General features: G+C 35.3%; 1 protein-coding gene across 5 annotated transcripts in view; it reads right to left on the bottom strand.

The window, feature by feature from the left end:
• The window catches only part of ERBB4 (erb-b2 receptor tyrosine kinase 4), a 1,092,681-nt gene that overhangs the window by 135,211 nt on the left and 934,450 nt on the right, over positions 1 to 23,020 (bottom strand). For all 5 annotated transcript variants that reach the window (XM_032402964.1, XM_032402981.1, XM_032402953.1 and 2 more), the window contains one exon: positions 19,660 to 19,845. In XM_032402964.1, the coding sequence (XP_032258855.1) occupies positions 19,660 to 19,845 (186 nt within the window). The remainder of the gene's footprint in view (positions 1 to 19,659; positions 19,846 to 23,020) is intronic.

The raw sequence follows: 23,020 nt of genomic DNA, 5'->3' as shown, positions 1-23,020 counted from the left end.
GGAGAAGAGACTAATGAATACCAACAGAAAATCAGCTACATTCTAGAATTTTAAAATTCTTAAGATGAAAGGAAAAGTTTTAGGAATCAATCTGTTCAGCATGATCATGAAATTACTCCCCCTTCCACATTCCCATCATTTCCCATATCTGCACCTATAAAGGACTTTAAGTGTATTATAATTTATTTTGTTAAAACTAGTGGATAGAGGCCATTGGATATGGAAACAAACCAACCAACCAACAAACTCTTGATTGTGAAAGCTGAGGTCCCCTCAACTCAGGCAGTGGACATTCTGTGTGCCCGTAACTGGGGAAGAGACAGGTCCTCAGACAAGGACAACCATAACTTGGAAAGTAAGCCTTAGAAAAGTCTTGCTCTCTGGACCTAGAGTCCAGAGATGCCTGAGAGAATGGTTGGATAGTATAGGAAGATGAAAAGTACCAGGGACAGCCAGAGTAAGAATCCAGAAGGCAAGGAAGAAAAATACACTATCAGCGAAGATAGCTGCAGAATTCTTGAAATAAAGAAATAAGCAGGAAAGAAGAAAATCAAAGAGAAGCCAGCCATCAAAGAATGGGGGAAATAAAGAACTAAGGAGCTGAGATATATACCCTCATATTATGACTTTGGCCTACAGCTAACTGAATTCGCAGGGCTCTGATGGGTTCCTGGAGAATCCCTATGAACATTGGGTGCTTTGGCTCACGGTGTACCATAACACCATCTCTCTCTCTCTCCCTTGGCCCTCCTCCCAACCAAATATGGTAGAGCAGGAAGAAGATCTCTGTGATGGAAGTTTTCATATTAAGGATAAAGTTTTTCTTTATTCTGCAGTTGTAGCAATGCTAATTTCATTAAAGTCTAAAGATGAAATACCCGAAACTGTATGTACTTAAAGAGTGAAACTTTCTTTAGCTTTTTAAAATTACACTGCAGGGCCGCCTGGGTGGCTCAGATGGTTAAGCGTCTGCCTTCGGCTCAAGGTCATGATCCCAGGGTCCTGGGATCGAGCCCCACATCGGGTTCCTGGCTCAGCGAGGACCCTGCTTCTCCCTCTCCCTCTGCCTCTCTCCCTGCTCATGCTTTCTCTCTCTCTCTCTCTGTATCTCTGTGTCTCAAATGAATAAATAAAATATTTTAAAAAAAATTAAAAAAAATAAAATTACACTGCAAGTTAGTTTAAAACTAAAATTAAAGAGATACAAATTTTTCCAATAGTTTGTACCCACTTCTGGGTACCAAGATCCTGACATTCTCAAGGGTCTCACCATTTTCTCAACTAGTTCAATGGTAAAGATGCTATGTATTTCTCCATTTACTACGATGGTTAATGATGATGTTCATAAACAGAACAAAGGATATAAAAGGTAATTTCTGTCAGATGTCAAGCTCAATTTGCTTGGAAATTTAATTAGCTGAAATTTCTCAAAAGAGTAAAAAAGTGTTTCTTTTAAAAAATTTTAAGAGGAGGGATATTTTAAAACCATATAGTTTTGCAATGAGAGAGGGAGAGGCATAAGAGAATTTGGAAAGCATTTCTTAGAGGTATAAAACGTTAAATTGTTCACTTTCTTAAGTCAGGCCCCTCATTTTTAAATCATTTCTTGTCAAAAAGAAAGCTTTAGATTTGTAGGTGCTTTTATGTTACTATAGCTTCTATGCAGGAAAAAAGAGAAGGGGGTTGAAGAAAGTATGTTTCCTTAAAGTATATTCTTTGATATCAAGATAAATACAGCTTCCAAATGTAACATCAAAGTCCGACTCAACATTAAAAATTCTTCAGTGAATTTAAAATTTATACCTGTACCACATAAAACAAAGACTGAATTGAGTTACAGGCTTTAAGAAAAGTAATGAAACGCAAGTCAAATGGAAGTTCATTTCATATTTTATCAATGTGTAATGAGTTATAATACCAAGGCAACTTCTCTGTAAATTTCTCTAATTTTCTTTTTTCTCCAATTAAAAAAAAAAAACACTTCTTTAAAATATGAGATTTTTTTTATTTAATGCCTCCATTCTGACAGGGGAAACAAAACAAAAAAAATTTTTTTTTTCTGTGTGCATTTGCATTAGAAAATTACATTAGAAAATTACTTTGCATTAGAAAATTACCATGATCTTTCAAAATACAATCTGAGAAATTTTAATGAAAATAAAGACTGAGTAATAGATATAAATTAAGGCAGATACAGAAACATCAGTAATGGGTATCCATACTGGTTTATTGTATACTGTTCTCCTCAACAAAAATAATCATGAACTTTTTAGTCACTTAGTATTCTTTAAAATATGTAAGTAGATCACAGAATCTTAAACTTGAAATGTGCATTGAAGATAATCCAGTAATCCCTTCTCTGCTATAGACATCTCTTTCACAAAAGATCGGGCAGGAAATAATCTAGACTTTCTCTGAATACTTCCACTGACAGAGAGATCATGACTTTATGAAGCATCCCATTTTATTTTTACACGAATCCAAGTATTAAGTGTATCTTCCTTATACAGTAAAGATTTAATTGGCCTTCCTGTCATTTATGCCCTTGGCCTTTTTTTCCTTCAAATTTCAGATGACAGAATAATTTTACTCTTTTTCTAAGTTACAACTCTTCAAAAATCTTGAAGACAATTATTGTATCCCTTATTGGGGGTGTCTTTCCTAGGCTATAAAATTCCTCAGGTGTTCCTCATATGAAAACGTTCTCTGACTATTCACCAGTCTAGTTTCATTATACCTAAATTTGACCCAGAAATAAGCATAGTATTAATGAATGCAATCTGTAGAAGGCCAGCAAACCCTTTTATTCTGGACATTGCTTATTTGTTAAGGAGTGCCAAGTGTGAAATAGTGTTTTGAAGTACCGCAACAAGGTACTCCTACCAAAAGATTCTTTATCTGGGGTTCTTAGAACGTGTGTTGTACCAGGTGTGATGTCCAGGAAATCTGTGATCCTTATGTATTCAATGTGAATATGAATATGTGCATGTTTTAGGGCAGAAAGCCTATAAGCTTCCTTTAAATTATTTTGAGTTCATGACTCTTGTGCAGTTAAGAACCATTGACTCTTTAATATGCATTACTGTTGAAGCAGTTCTCCCCATGTGACTGTGTGCACAGATTATATGAAACAAAGTATAAGAATTTGAATTTTATGTTCACTTTATCATAGTACTGACTCCAGACACATGGAGGAACCCTCGATTTTGTCATCTAAAAAGTTATCAACCCCTGCCAGCTTTATCTGATTTAAAGTATACCTTATGTCTTCACCCATGTAATCAGTCAAACATTTGACCTAATGGGGCTAAGAATAAAATTCTCTAAAACACTACCACAGTCACCCAGGTTGATGTTGGTGTATTAATCAAAGCTATTTGGTAAGATTATTCTTACCACGTCAGCACTGAAAAATCTTAATTATCCCACAACTTTTCATGTTCTTCTCAATTGTAAAAACTTCGCAAATACCTTGCTGAGATTAAGAGATAGGTTGTCTGTAGAACTTTTCTGATTCACCCATCTAATAAACCTGTGGCTTTGATTTGTTTTAAATGAGCACAGCTGAGTCTGTTTGTGCAATCTTTCCTTACCTAAGTAGTCAGAACCATCTGTTTATTAACTAGTGACTCAGATATAGTTTGCCTTCATAGTCTGAATTTAAAACTTTTTTTTTTTTAATCATTCACACACTTAACGTTTTCTGGCCCCCTTCCTGCTTTCCGTAATACTTCAGGAATTCTAGTTAGGGTTCCAAGAGCACACTACAAATCTCTGGAATACAATTCACCTGAAGTCATTTAAAGGACTAAGTGACCCAGTATATCTCTTCGTCTGTCTGTTTCAGTGCCTTATTCCTATGTCTACTCTAACCTTCCCAGTGTGAAGATGATCCTCCCCAAGACGGAGGCATCATGAAGAGGAAATGCTTTCCCTCACTACTTGCACTTCACATAGCCTCAACTCATTCTGCTCTGTAGCCTTTGTGCCAATGTTATTTTCAAGTTTGTGCCAGGCTTCATCACTTGACCTTGATTTTATATGCTGTTTTCTTGTACACATCCTTGAAATATCCATAAGTCATGCAAAATGCCTGTGAAGTCCCAGTCTAGTAAGTCTTGGAGATACGGCTAATATCAAATTTACAGCCTTGTTATTAACAATTCAAGCTCATTTTGCTTATTATCCATTCCCTAAGTATTATTGTAAAGATACCTGCACCCTAAATATTGTCTGTGATCCACCTGCTTATATATATAAGAGCATATATTCACTATATACTTCTCTTGGGCACTTACTCTGCAGGAAATATTGTGCTGGCTGGTAGACCACAAACTTGAAGAATACATAGTATCTACTCTTTACAAATCATAGTCTGGTAGAGAAGAAAAATTTGTACAAATAACTACAATGCAATGGAATATATGAAATGTTTTCATCCTAGGACAGTATCCAGCTGGGGGCCAACATCTGGTGGGAGCAGAGAAGGAACTGGATAATGTTTAAGGAGAGGATGGCATTTAAACTGAGTTTTGAGTCCTGAATAGGGTCACTGGAGAATATTTTTTCCCCAAAAAGCTTTTAAGCAAAAGGAATTGCAAGAGGTCAGACTGATGAATGTTTCAGAGAGGTTATGATAAGAACTGGAAAGTTATCTTTGGATTTCATCACTGATTATTTCTAAGAGAGCAATTTCACTATCTGGTTAGATAAATGAAAAGTTTTTTAAAATTGTTTTTGTGTGTTGTTTTGTTTTTCCACTGCAGAGTTATTGGGACATGAGAAATATATATAGTTAGTGTTATAGTGGACAACACTACTAGTCCATTAGTGGAAACACTACTAGTGTTATTGTATAGTGATGTAGTATAGTTAGCTTTGAATCCTAAACAGGATCTCTGGAGAATAATTTTTTTGCAAAAGATTTTAAGCATCTTTTTCATGATTATTCTTTTAAATCTATACATGTATGGATTTAAATCTTTATATTATTTAGTATTCATACATACATATTATTCATTACTTACTATTCATTTCTGGAAGGAAAGGTCAACTTTCTGCCTCTTTTTTGTGATTATATTGAAGAAACTGGTACACTTGCACTTTCCTTTTCAGGGGTGGGGGGGCGGTGGCGGGTACCGTGCGGTATTTCTCTTAAGTCTCTTTAGTCAAAAATAGGAATTTCCAGTTAAATGCATTTTGCTTGGTTCTCAAAAGATATAGGGTATTTCTTCATCAAGACCCCAGAGTTTTGATAAGCCATTAAATTTTTTAAAGAAGTTAAAATCTGCTCTTGGATTCCATCTATATAGTTAATTGTTCACTTCCAAAGTCCTTTTTTCTTTTCAAAATAAGAAGAAGAAATCAAAGTGCATTTTGTGTCTCCATAGACTATCTTTTAATTTCCTATTCAAGACGTCAAAGTCCAAGTCTTGAAGATACAGCTCTGTTATTTTAACGGTATTATTTGTTTCACCATGACATACAGTTAAATTTGGTTGCTTTGACTGGTCTTCTCTTATACATCCAGAAAGACAGCATGCTAGTAAGTGTTCTTTTCATATCCTGTAGCCTCCCTTTTCCTTAGCAAGGGTTAAATGAGTACCAAAGTTATTGTTGCAACTGGTTTTGTGAATCCATAGCACAGAAAATGTTCTTCATCAGGTCCTTATCCAATGAAATAAGTACTAATGCTTATAGTTGTTATAATCCCAATGATGCATATTTTCTTTGTTTTCTTTTCAACACTAGTTTGTTTTAATTGTTAAATATATCATTTTCATCAGTATGATCATTGTGAAGCTCATCAAGTTCTAAGTAGAAGGCATGATTAAGCCCTTACTCCAGCAGCCTTTGTACTAAACTATATTCTTTACATATGTTAACTGACCTGTGAGTTATGTTGACATTCACAACTCTATCAGGTAAGTACTTCTATTAGCACCATTCTACAAATGAGAAGACTGAATTTTAGAAAGATTAACTGAACCAAATTTAAGGATGTGATCCATGGTGGAGGGAGGGTCCACATTTTTTTATTATTGATTTTTTAATATTGATATTGATCCCATGACTTAGATTCTTTTGATTTTCTGGGTTTCTTCTTAGATTATTACTTTCACTCCACCTAGGAACTCTTCATCCTCTTTAATAAAGTGGAGCACAGAAAGCATTCCCCAAGTCCTTTACTCTCACCTCCAGAAGGGAGATCGATCGGCATACATATTTATAGCACATATAATTGGTGAGTGCCTTAGGCAGAAAGACAAACATAGCACATGGCCTGCAGGTTGCTAGAATAGTTCCCTCAATGCCTGATTGCTGGGGCATCAAAATGAAGCAGTCCTTTGTGGCTTCCCCAAGACACTCTTCCTCTAAAACAGTCAAGGAAAAATACCTCTTTGCTCTGGGTTGCTGGCTGTGACGCTGTCAAATGGAAGAGAAGGGAGAAGGCGCTCCTGGGATCCTGACTTCCTCCCAATCTTTCCATTCCTCTCTCCTTCCCTGTTAGTCTGACTGCATTCCATGTGTGATTCGCAGGACTTGTTGAAGCTCTTTTTATGGCTCTATTATACTTCTGTGTCTTTGGGGATAAATACTAACTAGATGTTTTTTGCTAATTTGGGTGACTATACTTCTAAATATTCAATATGATACATAAGCCAAGCTGGGAAGGCTATCAGGTGAATAAGTAGTGAATAGGATGCCTCCAACAGAAAGAGAAGAGAGAGTCAGAGAGACCCAGAGACAGAGATAGAGAAAAAGAGAGAGGGACATAGTAAACATAGCCTTTGTTTAGATCATCATTTATCTCTCATGCAAATGTTTAAGTAGCCTCCTAAGCATTGTCCCTGCATCCTTTTATTCAGATGTTTGCAGTTTGGCCTCCTGGTTAGAAAGAAATTAGCAAAAGATCTTAAATGCCCGTATTTCAATGGCAACGTCCCTTCTGACATCTATGTGCATTTAGACTAACACCTTTAATTTGCTTTCATAATTTCAATTTATAAAGAATTTGAATTCACCTTTTATGCCTGCCAGTGATACACATGTAAAGTCACTTTGTTATGACTAGTGTAAGAAGTCTAATGATTCCACACCTACCCCTCCTATCCTCCAGGCCATGTTTGCTAAGATATAGATAGAACTTAATAGAATGCCATCATTATATTTATATATTAGTGAAAACAGGAAGCAAGTCAGAGGTTGTCCTAAAAATTTGTATTTTCAATTTTATTCCATCTACTTTAGGGAATTGGGAACATTATTTGGTAGCTTTGACTAAGAGTGACCAAAGTAATAAAACTTCTATCTAGGTTTGTTTCTCCCCTGTTATACTTAAATACAGGTTCCCTCTTTACACACACAAGAATGTGTTTTCAAGTGCTTTAGAATTATTAATGAACTGAACTCCCTCAGGAGTGATTCCTTTTAAATCCTGAAATAACAGTTCTTTGAAGATATAAAGTACACCTAATTTAACTGCCTTATCTCACCCAAAGTAGAAGTTTTTAAATTCATTCAGTCCCAACAGGGAGGAGTACACCCATGTAGTACTTTCCTGTTAAAGATGTGGAAGAGCAAACTGGCAGTATAAGGAATCCATAATTTTTCCTGCCAGTGTTATATGTATTTTGGGGATAGAAAAATTTAGAACTTCCAATGTAGCAATTTCTGTTGACAAGAAATTCAATTAAGTTGTAATGGGGGCTGATTTGCTGATAAAATTCCTGATTCTGGTAGTCCACCCAATGTTTTAACAGTTTATAAATTGTTTATCAGCCTTTCTAAGACTCACCAGTAGGGAAAATAAAACAAAACATAACAAAAACACAACACTATCTCGAAAGGCAGCAACATCAGTAGCTTTGAGAATACTGTTTCTGTGGGTTGAATTTTCAATCTGTATTGTGATTCTCCCTTGCCTACAATCCAATTTCTTTCAGACCCATATGGTGCCAATTTCTTGAAAGCTTACTGTAGTAATATTAAAAATCTCAATCTAAATATCAAATTAGCCCCCAAATCATAAGGAAATAAATCCATGTGGGCTCACAAAATTTCCCCTTCAGGCCTTGAGAGTCTAGTTATTTGTTTCTTTGTTTCTTATGAGGAACAAATTACTTTTAATGTTGCATTTTATAAAGGATTTAAAATGGGTGTCCCCTAAAGTATTTGATTTTTGTGGCATTTTTAAAAACAATCATAACTTGAAAAATCTCAGTATTTGAGCGATGATAATAAAAATTGCTTTGGGCTAAAATTCTGTATTCTGTATCACAGTCCACAGGAAAATTTTACAGCTAAGTAATAAACCTGGAAAATACAGGTTTATAATGGAAACGTTGACAGACTCTAGCAGGCACTGTTGTAATATCTTGAATCTGATTTAAAAGAAGTTTTCAATAACGTTTTTCCAAGCCAATCTTTTGGGGAATGCAAGTTAAAAAAAAAAAAAAAAAGAAAGAAAAAGGTTTCTACTACCTCAGTGATTGATGAAAATGTGAGGAATTTGTGGTCAGATACCCTGGGGCAGCTGTGAAAAAGACAATGGGTACTTGTAACAGGACAATAAGCATGGGCATATTATTGTAAGAAGCTACACGATTGAAGTCCCACTACGTAGAGACATTTTGATATAATGATCGTCCGTAAGTGTCACATACCTAGCATGTTCTCAGGTAAAGGTAGTAATGGAATAAACTATCAGCCCATTTAATTATGTTTTAATAGAAAAATTTTTTGGAGGATAATAACAAGAGTAGCTGTCAAAGATGGTGATTCTAGAAGTAATCAAGTCATTATACTGACATCCATAAGTGTGCTCTCCCACATTCCCCACAAAATTAAGGTACAAGGTACCCTATGTAGGTCAGTTTTTATACTTTAAATTTTACTGTTTCTCATGGGAAATAAGAAGTATTTCCTTCAATTACCTAATTAAGATGGAAACCTAGTTAGGCATGGGTATGATCCATTTGAGATCACTGCCTTGCCCTGGCCCTGGAGTTGTACAATACAGTGGCCCTGAGAGAGCCAGTGTGTGGAAATGCTTAGGTCAAGCTGAGGAGCAGACTGTGCCAGATAAACACCTCCTTGCTCATTAGCTACATGACCTTGAACAAGTCACCTCTCTAAGTCTTGCGTTTTCATGTACAATGGGAATAATATGGACAATAATAAGAGTGATAATATCATTGATTGTTATTCTATTACTGTTACTGCTGTGAACTGTCATTGTCAATGTACATGAAACCAAAGGATGGCAAGGACAACCTGTTCCACAAAGTTCTGATCAGCACCAGTCAAGGTTGGTTGCATATCAGGGACTAGGGGCAATTCATGCAAAATTTCAACCCCACAATGAAGGGACTTTGGCTGTACACTCTTGCTTTAGGGATTGCCATACATGCCTCCAGTCTGTAATAGAAACAGAGTCATTTCAGGTTGATGCTCTGACTTGATGTGCCAAATCTTTAAAGATGTAGCCATCGGAAATTTTTAAAGCAAAACATAAATAACTAGACTCTTAAAGTGTTTTGATAATATATTTATATTTCATAAATTGAGTACCAGCACCCAGATTAAGAACAGTCTTGGTCCCATCTCTCTGTCTGACCCATATTGGTTATATTTTTATGGAATTCTTTAACCTTACATATGAATTAGCTTAAGGATATTATTTTATTTAGCACTTAATGCATCCTTGGTGAAAGGCTTATAAACTTGATTTCATTTTAGCATAATAACTTTGGCAATTACATACATACTAGAAAGAATATGAAAATATAGGGGAATCATTCATTTTGTTTTAAAAAATAAAATAATTCTGATTTTAAAGCTCAATTCAGTCTGACATTTAATCTACAAGAGACTTCATGACAAAATCCTTGGCTTAAGCTTTATATACTAGTTTCTAATAGAGCAGCCCCATCAGTAAACTATATTCATGCTAATGTGCTTGCTTGGGGCAATAATCATCAGAGTCCCCAGTTCTGGTCCCTGCCAGTGAAAGTGCACCAGGAGTGGGTGATGTAGTGTTGTAATTATACAATTAGCCTTGTCAAGGCATGGAGCATTGGGAATAACGGGATCCTGAAGCTTAAAATGTGGCTAGCTGATAGATGACTGTCATTAAGCTCATCCTTTGTTCACTTTGTGATGGGGTAGATACTGAGCTAAGGAAAAGGATTCTTAACGAAGGATAAAATCTTTGACCCATAGCCACTCTTTTTTTATGTGCTCATAACCACTCAGCTCACCCTTCCTTTCCACAACTACACACATATTCTGTTCCACTCTCACCTTAGCCTGATGAAAAATAACAAACATCTGCCAGCAAGCTCTTCTTAATTCATCAAATTTAGATGATAGGGAAATTTTGTACAAATAGTGTTTAGCCTATTATTTCTAATCATGAAAATAATGGATCTCCCCATCCTATGCTCTTTTCCATATATACATATTAAATTGGATATTGTGGAATTTCAACTACATAGAATTATTCTATATTTAAAATATAAATTCCTCTCACTAATATATTTATATTAAAGTTATATAAAAAACCCAGCTATATATAATATGTATCTATTTATGTTTGTTACACACACATGCATATAATATCATACAAGCTGTGTATATTCATTTCATCATGTATAATACTAACTAGCATTATTCTAAATTTTGAATTTTCTCAGAAGGTAGAAGATTGACATAAAACCTTAGCTGCTTTCTCTCTTTTTGTCTTCATTACTAACCTAATTTTCTTCTCTTCTGGCTCTGTGCCCTTTGGGTTTGATTGGGCTATCTTTCTTCTGCAGCCAGTGACCTGCTAAATCATTTTCTTATGGTAAGTAGGAGTGTAGATGTTCCCACTAAGTAATTGTAAGAGAATCTAACACTACATTTTGACTGTTGCGTCCCTCCTAGGTCAATAACACAGAACCCAATTCTTCTTTACAGCCACTATTCTAGAATTTATATGTGCAAATCTATGGAGGATATCCTTTGAAGTAAAACTCTACCAAATTATTAATGCTAGAATTAGACTTAGTGTTCAGAGTATGATATGTCCATTGTAATGTATTAAAAACAGTAAGTTCAAAAAATGTCTGAAAAAATAAGTCATTATTACAAATACAGATCTCAACAAGACTTGAGAGTACAATTTTTGTGTGGTTATAAAAGGATGGCATGAGGTCATGAAATAGTTCTGTATCTTGACTGTGGTGGTGGTTATATTAATCAACACATGTGATAACATTGCTTAGAATTACACGCATGCAGATGCTCACAGTTTTCATGTAAAACTGGGGAAATCTGAATAAGCTCTGTGGATTGTACCAATGTCAAATTCCCAGTTGCAATATTGTGTTATAGTTATACAAGATGCTCTCACTGGGGAAATTGGGTGAAGGCAACATGGAAACCCTCTTTAATTTTTTTTTTAACTTTCTACGAATCTACAATTATTTCAAAATAAAAAGTTTTTTTGTTTGTTTTTTGGTTTTTTGGTTTTTTTTAATACTATCTGGAGAAGGAACTGGGCAGGTGTAGAGGAAGTAAATTTTTGTTTTGCCCTCAGTCTCAATATGTTTTTTCTGTTTTCAGCCAAATCATTTGAGCTCCTCATCCTTTGTTTCTCCCCTGTGCAGCAAAAGGCAAGTCCCATCTCTCTGAATTACTGTAAACATCTTGAAATCTGGGAAAAATGGCATTGCATGCATACATCTAAAAGATCATGAATATATATCACAACTTCCTGAGAGCAATGTTATAACACCCGTCTAACTCAACAGTTTTAGAAACAAAAGCCATAGGGGAGCCATAAAGTAGATATACCAGTCCTGCTACTTTGAATCTGCATTTGAGAAAATCACTATGCTCCTAAAAGCTGCTACAATACCAAGCTTCCCATAGTCGTGACTAATAGATGTAATTGCAAACACTTTATACACATGAAGTACAATTTAAACCATTTGGGTTGCATAGCTTTCACTTTTCTGTCAAAAAAAAAAAAGTACGTTAAAAGTACTAGCTAACGCATACATTTACAGTAAAGAAATTAAGTTCTTTACTTTCTGGATGTGTATGGTAACTGAATGAAAACTTTGCCATTTCTACAATAGAGTAACTTCCAAGCTGAATTAGAGTTGCTCGGCATGCCATACAAAGCCACGGGCAAAGCAAAGCAAAAGGGAAGCTTGCTATTTTATAGGTTAGACAAGAAATAACCTACAATGACTGTGAGGCCTTCATATTTCATGCAAACCCCAGGAAACAATTAAGGCCTCATTGCAATTCTGGGACCTGTGCTTTAGAAACTGCATCAATAAACTTCATTTTCATCTGGTACATTCGAGAGTCTCTCTTATCCCTTACTACCCCTTTTATATTGTCCTCCTTTCAGGCAATGAGAACTTGGCACATAAATAGAAAGCATGAGGTTGTTTCAGGGAGGGGATAAATACGATTCAAATTCAGCCAGGTGCTTTATCACCAATTTGGGAGGTTGCAATGTTATTAGACTTTCTGATATAAAGATGGAGAGGGAAAACTATCGGTGGAAAAGAGAGATTCGAAAAAAAAAAAAAAGAAACCCTTGGAAGGTAAACTGAAAACACAAAAGTACGTGGAGGTAAAAATCTAGCTGCCTCTCATTTAATATTCTATAGGGAGAAAGTTCATTACATCACTTAAAAGTTATCACAAGAGCCATATGATCTGTTAGACTAACTAATACTGTAGCAGTTATTTCACCAATTGTAAACAAGGAATCCACAAATCTTACAGAGCCAGGGGAAGGGGTGCTGGCTGTTAGTTGATCTAGGCTGGGGTGTCTGGTGACACCAGGGGGGCCAGGGTGGTACATGCATTTAGATCCTGGCTTTGTGACTAAGAAGAACTGTGGCCTTAAATGGACTCTGTTGCCCGTTTGGGCTTCAGTTTCCCCATCTTCAACACAAGCTCATCAGATGGTCTTCAAGCTGGTCTCCGTGAAGACCCCAGGAACCTCAGAGTCCCAAGAAGCCCTCTCAATGCTATCTGCTGCTGTAGTTACAGCTTGGTTTTATCTGTTTAGATTTTCAAGTATAAGATTTCACTTAAAACAATTGCATGCCTTAAACATTTTTTTTTTTTTTTAATCACTGAACGAGATAATCTTCCAGGGCTCCTTGCTGTGCCAAAATTTCAACAAGTTCTGATATTAATTTTTCTTAAACATTCACCACCTCTACAAAGTAACTTTTCTGGACTGGATCCTTTCCATGTAATTTTTCTATTGCTTTCCTTTCCTTTTGTATACACAGCAAACTACTTTAAGATACTAGAGATTGGAGAGCTCTGTTTCCATGAAGCTGAACAAGGAGCGACTTTATGTACCAATTATGAAGGTCAGAAAAGTAGAGACTGTCCCTGTCTGCGAAGCATCATATGTTTCTTTTTTTTTAATTTAAATTCAATTAATTAACATATAGTGTATTATTAGTTTCAGAGGTAGAGTTCATTGATTCATCAGTCTTATATAATACCCAGTCCTCATTGCATCACATGCCCTCCTTAATGCCCATCACCCAGTTGCCTCATCCTCCCACCCCCTCCCCCAGCAACCCTCAGTTTGTTTCCCATGATTAAGAGTTTCTTATGATTTGTCTCCCTCTCTGATTTCGTCTTGTTTTATTTTTCCCTCTCTTCCCCTATGATCCTATGTTTTGTTTCTTAAATTCCACATATGAGTGAGATCATATAATTGTCTTTCTCTGATTGACTTATTTCACTTAGCATAATACCCTCTAGTTCCATCCACGTTGTTGCAAATGGCAAGATTTCTTTTTTTTTTTTTTTTTTTTTTTTTTATGGCTGAGTAGTATTCTATTGTGTATATATACCAAATCTTCTTTACCCATTCATCTGTCAATGGACATCTGGGCTCTTTCCATAGTTTGGCTATTGTGGACATTGCTGCTATAAACATTGGGGTGCAGGTGCCCCTTTGGATCACTACATTTGTATCTTTGGGGTAAATACCCAGTAGTGTAATTGCTGGATCGCAGGGTAGCTCTATTTTCAACTTTTTGAGGAACCTCCATACTGTTTTCCAGAGTGATTGCACCAGCTTGCATTCCCACGTAAGTGTGGATTCTCCACACTCTTGCCAATATCTGTTTCCTGACTTGTTAATTTTAGCCATTCTGACTGGTGTGAAGTGGTATCTCATTGTGGTTTTGATTTTTACTTCCCTGGAGCATCATATATTTCTCATCAGATTCTTTAATATCCCTAGAAGAATCCTTGTGGGACCTCCCAATACATGTTTAAAATGGAATTTCTGACCAACGATGATAGGTCAGCACCAAGCTGGAATAATTTTAATTTAGAAAAAAAATTAATGTAATGTTCCCCTAATTTGTTATCTCAGATCAAATTCACTTTCATTTAACATGGGGTTAATGATGGAAAAACTTCTCCAGGGCAGATTTGTATTTTGTCCTGGAAAAAAATTTCAAGTGAACCCTTTAATTGTACAAAGGTATAGCAATCTTCTTCTGAAATGGCTGGCCCAAACACTGCTCTGTGTGATTAAAAAAAAACAAACCAAACAAACAAACCAAAAACAAAAAACAAAAAAAAACCCCGCAATGCCAATATTTATTGAGCAATACTATGTGTTAGGCAATATATTAATATAATGACATATTTTATTATTTTATTTAATTGTTATAAAAACTCTGTGAACTAAATATTGTTATCCTGATGTTTAGATAAGGAAGTTGAGAGAGTTTAAAAAACTTGCCAAAAATTTTACAGCTAATGATTGATAGTTGGGATTCAAAGCTAGATATTTCTAATTCCAAAATCTGTTTTCCTTCACCATTATAATCATAGTAGGGTCTCAAAGGAAATTTGCTATATTCATGCGTAAAATAATAAATGAGTACAAATGAATAAAGGAATATAATAAATGAGTAAAAATGAATAAAGAAATATATATATATATTCCTGTTCTGTAGAACCTTCTAATTTTTCAGATTAATATCAGTTGCTCCTATTTATTTATTAATTCAAATTTGATAAACATAGCTTTGTTTCATTTTATATAAGCACAAGTATTCTCATTTAGCAAAACGGAAAAATGGGTCTCAAAGTTCTCACAACTATGAATTAGAATTTATACCCAGATTGTATTTCTCTATGCTTGATATTCTTTCTGTTACATACACTGCCTTTCTGTAGAAGTCATGTCTACATTGTTTTGATGATAATAAATATTAAATAATGTATTATAATTTTACTTAATATTATAATGACATATTAAGTACTAAAGCTTTGGTAACAAATGTTCAAAGCTAAGGTATGATCTCATTTAACCATCACAACAGCTGGACGAATGGAGGCTGTTGCTCATTTTATAGATGAGGAAACAGATTTAGAGATATTAAGGAATTTGCCAAAGTCATACAGATGATAAATGGTAGAACTAAAAGAGGAACAGAGTACTACTTCCTTTTAAATTCTGCCCTAAAATACTAATGGATGGCACCGTCTCTCATCTGTCACCATTTGAGGCAATATTTTTTGTTTACTTGGTTTTTTTATCTATCTCCCCCAGTAGAATACAAAAACTATGATAGAGAGACTTACTCTTTCTTGAAATCCTAGATCTTGGGATAGTACCTGCTACATTATAACTTGATTTTTTTTAGATGAATAAATACATTAATCTTTCCTAAAAACCACAGATATTCTCCTTTGTGATTTAAATCTCAAGTGTCTAAGGGCTCCTGGGTGGCTCAGGTGGTTAAGTGTCCAACTCTTGATTTTGGCTCAGGTCATGATCTCAGGGCTATGAGAAAGAGCTGATTGATGTTAGCTATAATTATTATTTTCCTACCTACTGTTGTATTTTCCATAGAATGTTATAACACAAAGAAAAATCTGTCATTTTACAGTATTATCCCCTATCCTTCCAGCTTTATCAGTGAAAGAAAGGATGCAGCCAAAAGCAAAGTGGGTCTTGGAGCAATTATGATGCTTACTTTCATGAGCCTTCTTGACTGGAATAGTGATTTGTAAAGTACTTGTGTTTACTAAGACCATCTTACTCATATTTTGCAGACATTTTAAAAATAATTCTCTGTTTTGAGGCTTTCAACCTATAGCTAATAAAGGAGATTGTTTTTAAACACTCCATGTTCTAGGAGCTGAGCCAGAGAACTTACATTGGGCTGTTTTATTTAATCTTTGCAAACCACTGTGAGGAAGTATATCAGTTTTTTATTGCTGTATCTAATTACCACAAATTTAATGGCTTAAAACAATACAAATTTATTTTCTTACAGCTGTGGATGTCAGAAGTCCTGAATTGGTTTATAAACTGGAATAAAATCAAGGTATAGCAGGCCTGGACCTTGTAGAGAGAATCTATTTCATTTCTAGAGGTAGACTCTATTTTCTGGCTTGTGGCTCCTTTCTCCATCTTCAAAGCACATCACTCCAGATCTGCTCCCATCTTTTTATCTTACTTACTCCCACTTATAAGGATTCTTAGATTACATTGGGCCCATCTGGATGATCCGGGATAATCACATCTCAAGATCCTTAATTTAGTAACATTCACACATTCCCTTTTAACATGTATAGTAACTTATTCACAGATGCTGGGGATGGGACTTAACATCTTTGGGGGCAGGGAGTTTCAGCCTACCAGAGGTAGATACCATTATACTCATTTTGCAAATGAGAAAAAATAAAAAGTAGTGATTATGAACTCTTAATACACTGAGAAACAAAATTCAAAAACTAACTTACTCAAACTCACAAAACTTAAAAATGATCACCAACATACTAATGTAGGTCTTTCTGATCCTAATGCTGTTTCCACTACACAATTCTGTCCCTGAAGTAGGAAAAAAGACAAAGATGTATAGATTTTTTCATTTTCTTTTTGAGTTAAAATATTTACTAAATGTTTATTGAATGGCTACTATACCAATTTTCGGTGCTAGGAAGAAATATGAATCAGACTGAGTTAGTAGCTAGGTAATCACAAATTTTCCTATATATTTAAATACCTATAACTCTTCAGTCTATCTTGAGAGTCCCAACCAAATTCAACTACCTAACTGAAAGTTTCACTGCCATGTTCGATAAACCTTTGCAATTTGCCATGTCTGGAACTGAACTCTTGAATTTTTTTCTACAACCATGTTCAATCCCTCAGTCCTCACCAGCTCAGGAAACAGCAGCACCATACTCCCCCACAACTGATCAGTATTCAGATGCCTATATTTATCTTAAAAATATGTCCTAATCCTATTTACTTCTCCTTATTTTCATTACCCCCAGACTTCTGACTGGTAGCTTCATTTCCATTCTCGGATTGCCTTGATCTCACCTCTATACATAAACCGGCATGATCTCATTAGAACATAAAATACTTCAATACCTACAGAGTATTTATAAAAAAATCCAAACTTTTCACGCCACACAGGGTTACCACACATCTGGTTCTGTTTAGGACATTGGTGTGCCTGCTGTCTTGGTGGAACTAGTGATAGAGCCTTCTTTCACTCCTAAAATTGTCCCAGTTGGATGATAAATTACACGGTTCCTGTGGAATTTTTCATCTGCCTAAATTTTCCTCCCATAAGCAAACTCTTCTCTCCTAGGACTCAATAGGGTCTGCCTTAAGTCTCTCCTGTAATTATTTTTCTTCAAAATCTGAACCAAAGAATTAAGTATAATCCTATACTTAATTGTTTTATCTGTTGACTGTTACGCCATTAAAGACAACCAGGCCCACGTCCATGATATTTGCCCCTGAACACTTTAGGCAGCATAATACCTGACACATGGAAGGTGTCTACAGGTATTTATTAAAAGGTTAATGACTAAATAAACTTGCCATATAGTCAGATAGTTATATAAACACATAGTATAACATTTACATAATAAAAATGTGTTCAAGATACCAATGACCAAAACCAGCACAGAAGCAGAAGAAGTTGCTTCTGTTTGGAGAAAAAGGTTGAGTAGGGAAGGTGCTGTAAGGGGAGGAAGCCCAATCAGTGTTGATGGATGGAAAAGATCATGTTATGTGATCAAGAAGCTATGAGGAAAGATTTCTAAGTAGAAAGGCTGGCATTCACAAAGGCAAAATGGTTTAAAACAGTGTGATTATTCTGGGAACTCAAAGTAGTTTCTATTATTAGGGTGTACAGCCTTGCATAAATGATATATTAATGTCATGAATCCCTAAGGACAAAACCTAAATTATGAAGAAACCTGCAGGAAACATAGAGAACAGCAAAGGAATTTGAAACTTAGTTTTGTTTTCATCTATAGTGCTAGGATGATTTGAAAATTTCTATTGCCTGTTTAGCTCACCTTATAATTCATAGAAGTTTAGATATGTAAATCAGTTTTTGAAGAGTTGTATTTCAAACTTCATTACCATAAAAAATCCTCTAAGTTGTGAGTTTGTTATATAATTGTCAAAAAATTATAAAAATGGTCCATAAGGAAACTATAACGAGATTTATGGTATATAAAACTAAACTGGGCTTTTCCCTCAGATAATTTTTTGGGGTTAACATTTCTACTTTGGGAAATGAGTTTTCATTCATTCTTAGACTGTAAAAAGAAATAGCCTAGAATTACTAAATTAACATTTTGGCATTTATATTATACAAATGCAAAGATGAACATATCTGTAGAATTAACCAAACATTAGGTCAAATTTTGATGTAAATAAAAGTTGAAATAGAGAATTAAAACTTGTCTCAGATCTATTTACCTAGGAGAAAATTTTCAAGAAATATTCTTGGTATAGATAATCATAAATGGGTTCTTTGAATATAAAAAATGTACACCAGAAGTTTCACACTGGTGGACAGCGGGACATAAACGCTTTGTTTGGCTTCCAGAACAATTGAAAAGTTTGAGCCAAGATTTAAATTTGGAGAAGTCACATAAAAAAAAAAAAAAAATCCAGAATTTTGGCCCCTCTGAAAAACTGGAAGAGCACATAACTCTGGTGGGAAAAAACCACAGTCCTATAGAGGGCAGTAGGTGTCCTCTAGCCCACTATACAGCCATGTCCCCATCACCCCAGGTGCTGAGATCCATGCCACTTCCCTTATGTATGTCACATGCCATGCCTTGTACCAAAACACCCCAACCATTAAAGACTAATTGAGAATTATCAAAATGTCTAGGAAAATATTTAGAACTTGATGATCTGTAATACTGAGAACTGAATGTACATACCGTCTTAATAAAATCCTCTAAAAATGGAACAATTCAGAATTCAATCTTGGCTTTCTTGGATTTTGTTTGTTATTTAAATTATATAAAAAAAATTAAAAAGCCAATCAAATTTGGTATAACATTTTTTTTTTTTCTCCTGACCAGTAAGCTATTTGTTTTGGCATCTGGTCCATATAACACAATTAGCAGTAAAATAATCCAAAGATGTTTAACATGTGTTTAATCTGTGCTTTTAATGCAAAAACTTCCATATACCTTCCAATATAGCAAAGTAATTTATTTTATTTAAGTATATTAAAAGACTAGACATGTTTTCAATATCCATACTGTTCTAGAATGGGAGAAAGAAAGCCAGGGGAGTTATTTCCATGGGAAGTGATGGGCACTTACCTTAGCTATCTGGACACACCAGTTAAGCAGAAGCTGGGATCCAATGTTATCCTTGTGTTCATGGACATAATCCAACAGGCAGCCATGGGGCATAAGCTGTGTAACGAGCTGAATGGTTGGGCTCAGACACACACCCAATAACCGGACTAAGTGTGGATGGTCCATACTTGCCATGATCAAAGCTTCCTATAAAAAATTAATAAATAACACCATCATTTCAACTCAAATTTCTTTATAGCACGATATTAATGGTGCTGATCATAATTTTGAAAATGTACTCTCATTCAACGGAATCAATTAAAAATGAAAAGACATTAATGCAGCTATTATATTCTTAAAGTGATTTAGCTCAAGTAAAATTAAGTGAAAAAGACTATACTTTTGTTAAAATGGAAAATGTTATAGAATTAAATGCATATAAAATTAATATTAGTGTTTTCTCTTTTGTAATATGGACAATATTTGATTTTATTTCCTGCTAAGTTAGTTGATATTGAATCCTAGCTTATACTGTGGATTTTTAACTTTTGATCTTTAGTTCTAGAATACAATAATCTATACAAAAGCAGTTATTTTCACGTAGTATAAGGTGACCCAAAGTTAAGTCATCCATTATTAGTGTGGATTTAGAGAGCATACACAGGTGTAATTTATAAATTATAAATATCAAAATTTAAACAATTATAAGCAATATGCCATTGTGGATTTATGTAGAAAAATAAACCTTTTAATAAGACATTTTGCTCCATAACTTTGTCTTTACTCAAATTTATTTCATTTCCAAAATTGTAAGTGATGTATTATTCATAGAATTATAAAATTTGAAAGCTAATTGAGACTATAAAAAATTGTCTACTCCAACTTTATCATTTCATAAAATGAGAAAACAGCTCTAATTTCTTTATCATAATCATGTCACTTTGGTTTAATGAAGATAAAATTGGACATATGATAGTTATTTAGTACATCTTAAAGTTAGCCTCCAATTAAAAGTTATTTTAAGTATCTTTATTGCAATTTGAAACAGATAGGACCATACACGCACACACAGCGCTGGCACATATATGGCAATTTATTATCAGTCGGTTTACACTGAAGCCATGAGAATGTTCATTGTAGCATTCTTGAATATTTTCTGTAACTTTGCAATTTTTCAAAACAAAAATGTTATGCACAGAAAGCTATATTGACCTTTTGTTTAAGATGGCATGGCAGATTGAATACACAAATTTACTTCCATTTCCTCTCAATTCCACTACACTAGCAATAAAGGAATTAATCAAGAGGCAGACACCAACAGTCATAGAGAGGAGGCAATAAAGATAGAGTAATAAGAGTAGGAATTGGCTTACTAGTTGTAACTAATTTTGCATATGTATGACATCTGAAGCCTAATGTAGCAGGTAGGGAAACAGAGAAGAAATCCAATTTACGCCACATGTGTATACCACCAAAGGCTCAAGTAGTGTTAGCACCACAAATTTCTGCAAATGGAGCAGGAGGGAGAAACTTCCGTCAGTAGGATTGTTTCCAAGTGTATTTAGGAGGCACCTAAGACTACAGATCTCCTCCCCTCCATCAAAAGGATTGTGGACTATGGATATTAGGCAAAATGGAAAGAGAAGTACTCTAGTGAAAACAGTAGGGTTATGTAAATTTATATATGGAGAAAATTGGGGCCACCTTCCAGTTCCTTCTCCCAAATGGAGCTATGACTTCAAAATTCTGAAGTGTAAATTGTTTAAACCTCAAATTCCAAATCCAGCAAAATTTCAGTTAAGTGAGTGGATATACAGACATGTTCAGGCATGTCTGTTCTTGAACAACTTATCTCAGGGGGTGCCTGGGTGGCTCATTCAGTTGAGTGTTGGACTACTAGTCTCGGCTCAGCTCATGATCACAGGGTCATAAGATCAAGCCTGGCATTGGGCTCTGTGCTCAGCAGGGAGTCCGCTTGAGATTCTCTCCCTCTGCCCCTCCCCCATTCATGCGCGCACGCTCTCTCTCTCTCTCTCTCAAATAAATAAATCTTTAAAAAAACCACAAACTCATGTCACATATTTCCTTTCTCTGTTAGATGTGTTCATTAAGTAAGAGGGGGTGTTAAAAGAGTACATTTAATTAAGGAAACAAAAAATGACAGTGAAGGGATATTCCAGAATAAAAGCAGTACAAGAGACCAAGATAGCAGTCAGTCCAGAATGGAGTGGGACATATTGATCTGGAAAAGGTAATCCAAGAAGATGGAGATGATAGAATACTTAATGAGCTTAAAATACATTAAGGGTATGTATATTTAGCAGAAGCTGAAGGTCAAATTAGGATTGATGCACAGAAACCTAAGCAAAGGTAAAATGAAGAAATTGATTTGATGTAAAGTACAAGACATACACAAGTAAAGAAAATCATGTATTTACTATAGAGCATGGCTGGGAATAGTTACATAAGCATAAGGACATAAATACAAAATGTTGATATAAGCAAACACCATATGACTATCCTGGAAAATGAAGGGAAGGGAAATAGACTATACTTCTGTAAGGGGATAATGGGAAGAAAGTGAAAGGTACATTCCTGTTGTTCATAGTGACAAGTTAGTGTATGATGCATAAAATGGAAAAATCAAGAGTTGACAGTGTAAGCATAATATTTAGATACAGGGTTAAGTGAAAAAAATAAATTGCTGAGAAATTGAAAGTGATTACTTTGGGCAGTGGAAAACAGGCAGGAAATGGAATGGAGAGTCACTCTAGACTTCTCTCTTTTACTATTTGCCTTGCAGACGTATTTGACTTTTATTATTACCTTAGAGCTATTTGAGAGGACATTATTAATTTTTAATCTCCACTACTATTTTAGTGGTGTTGATTTCAGCTGAGTCTAAAGATTATTGACAATTATGGTATATGTCTGATGGAGTATATGGAGTTACTGGATCCAGTCAGGTCTTAGGTGCGGTATAAACTTTTACTTTTGTCAGTAAGGAAGAGTGGAGCAGAATGGGCAAGTGTCTTTGAGAAAGAAGAGATATAAGGCCAAACAGAAGCAATAAGCTGGTAAAATGGCGTCGGCTCAATTCAAAAGACTGTCTTTGAGCCTTTGTGGGCAGAAGCTGAAATTGTTGTTTTCCAGATGGCTTCCAAGTAGATGCTGCAATTCCCCCCTCCTCAGTGGCCGCAGGGAGCCAGAGTCAGAGAACAGGGGAGAACACCAATTTCTATGCTTCCTTGCTGAGCCAACCACAGCAACACCTGAGGACTAGCAGCCCAGGGAGCACTGAGGGGCATCACCTCTGGCAAGGATACTGGCATCCTTAGGTAGGACCAGTCAACAGTGGTACCAGCCGGTGGTGCCAGGGGGA

This window comes from Phoca vitulina, unplaced genomic scaffold (assembly GCF_004348235.1).
Source record: "Phoca vitulina isolate PV1807 unplaced genomic scaffold, GSC_HSeal_1.0 scaffold1, whole genome shotgun sequence".
Classification (NCBI taxonomy): Eukaryota; Metazoa; Chordata; class Mammalia; order Carnivora; family Phocidae; genus Phoca; species Phoca vitulina.
This window is presented reverse-complemented; position numbering and strand designations above follow the sequence as displayed.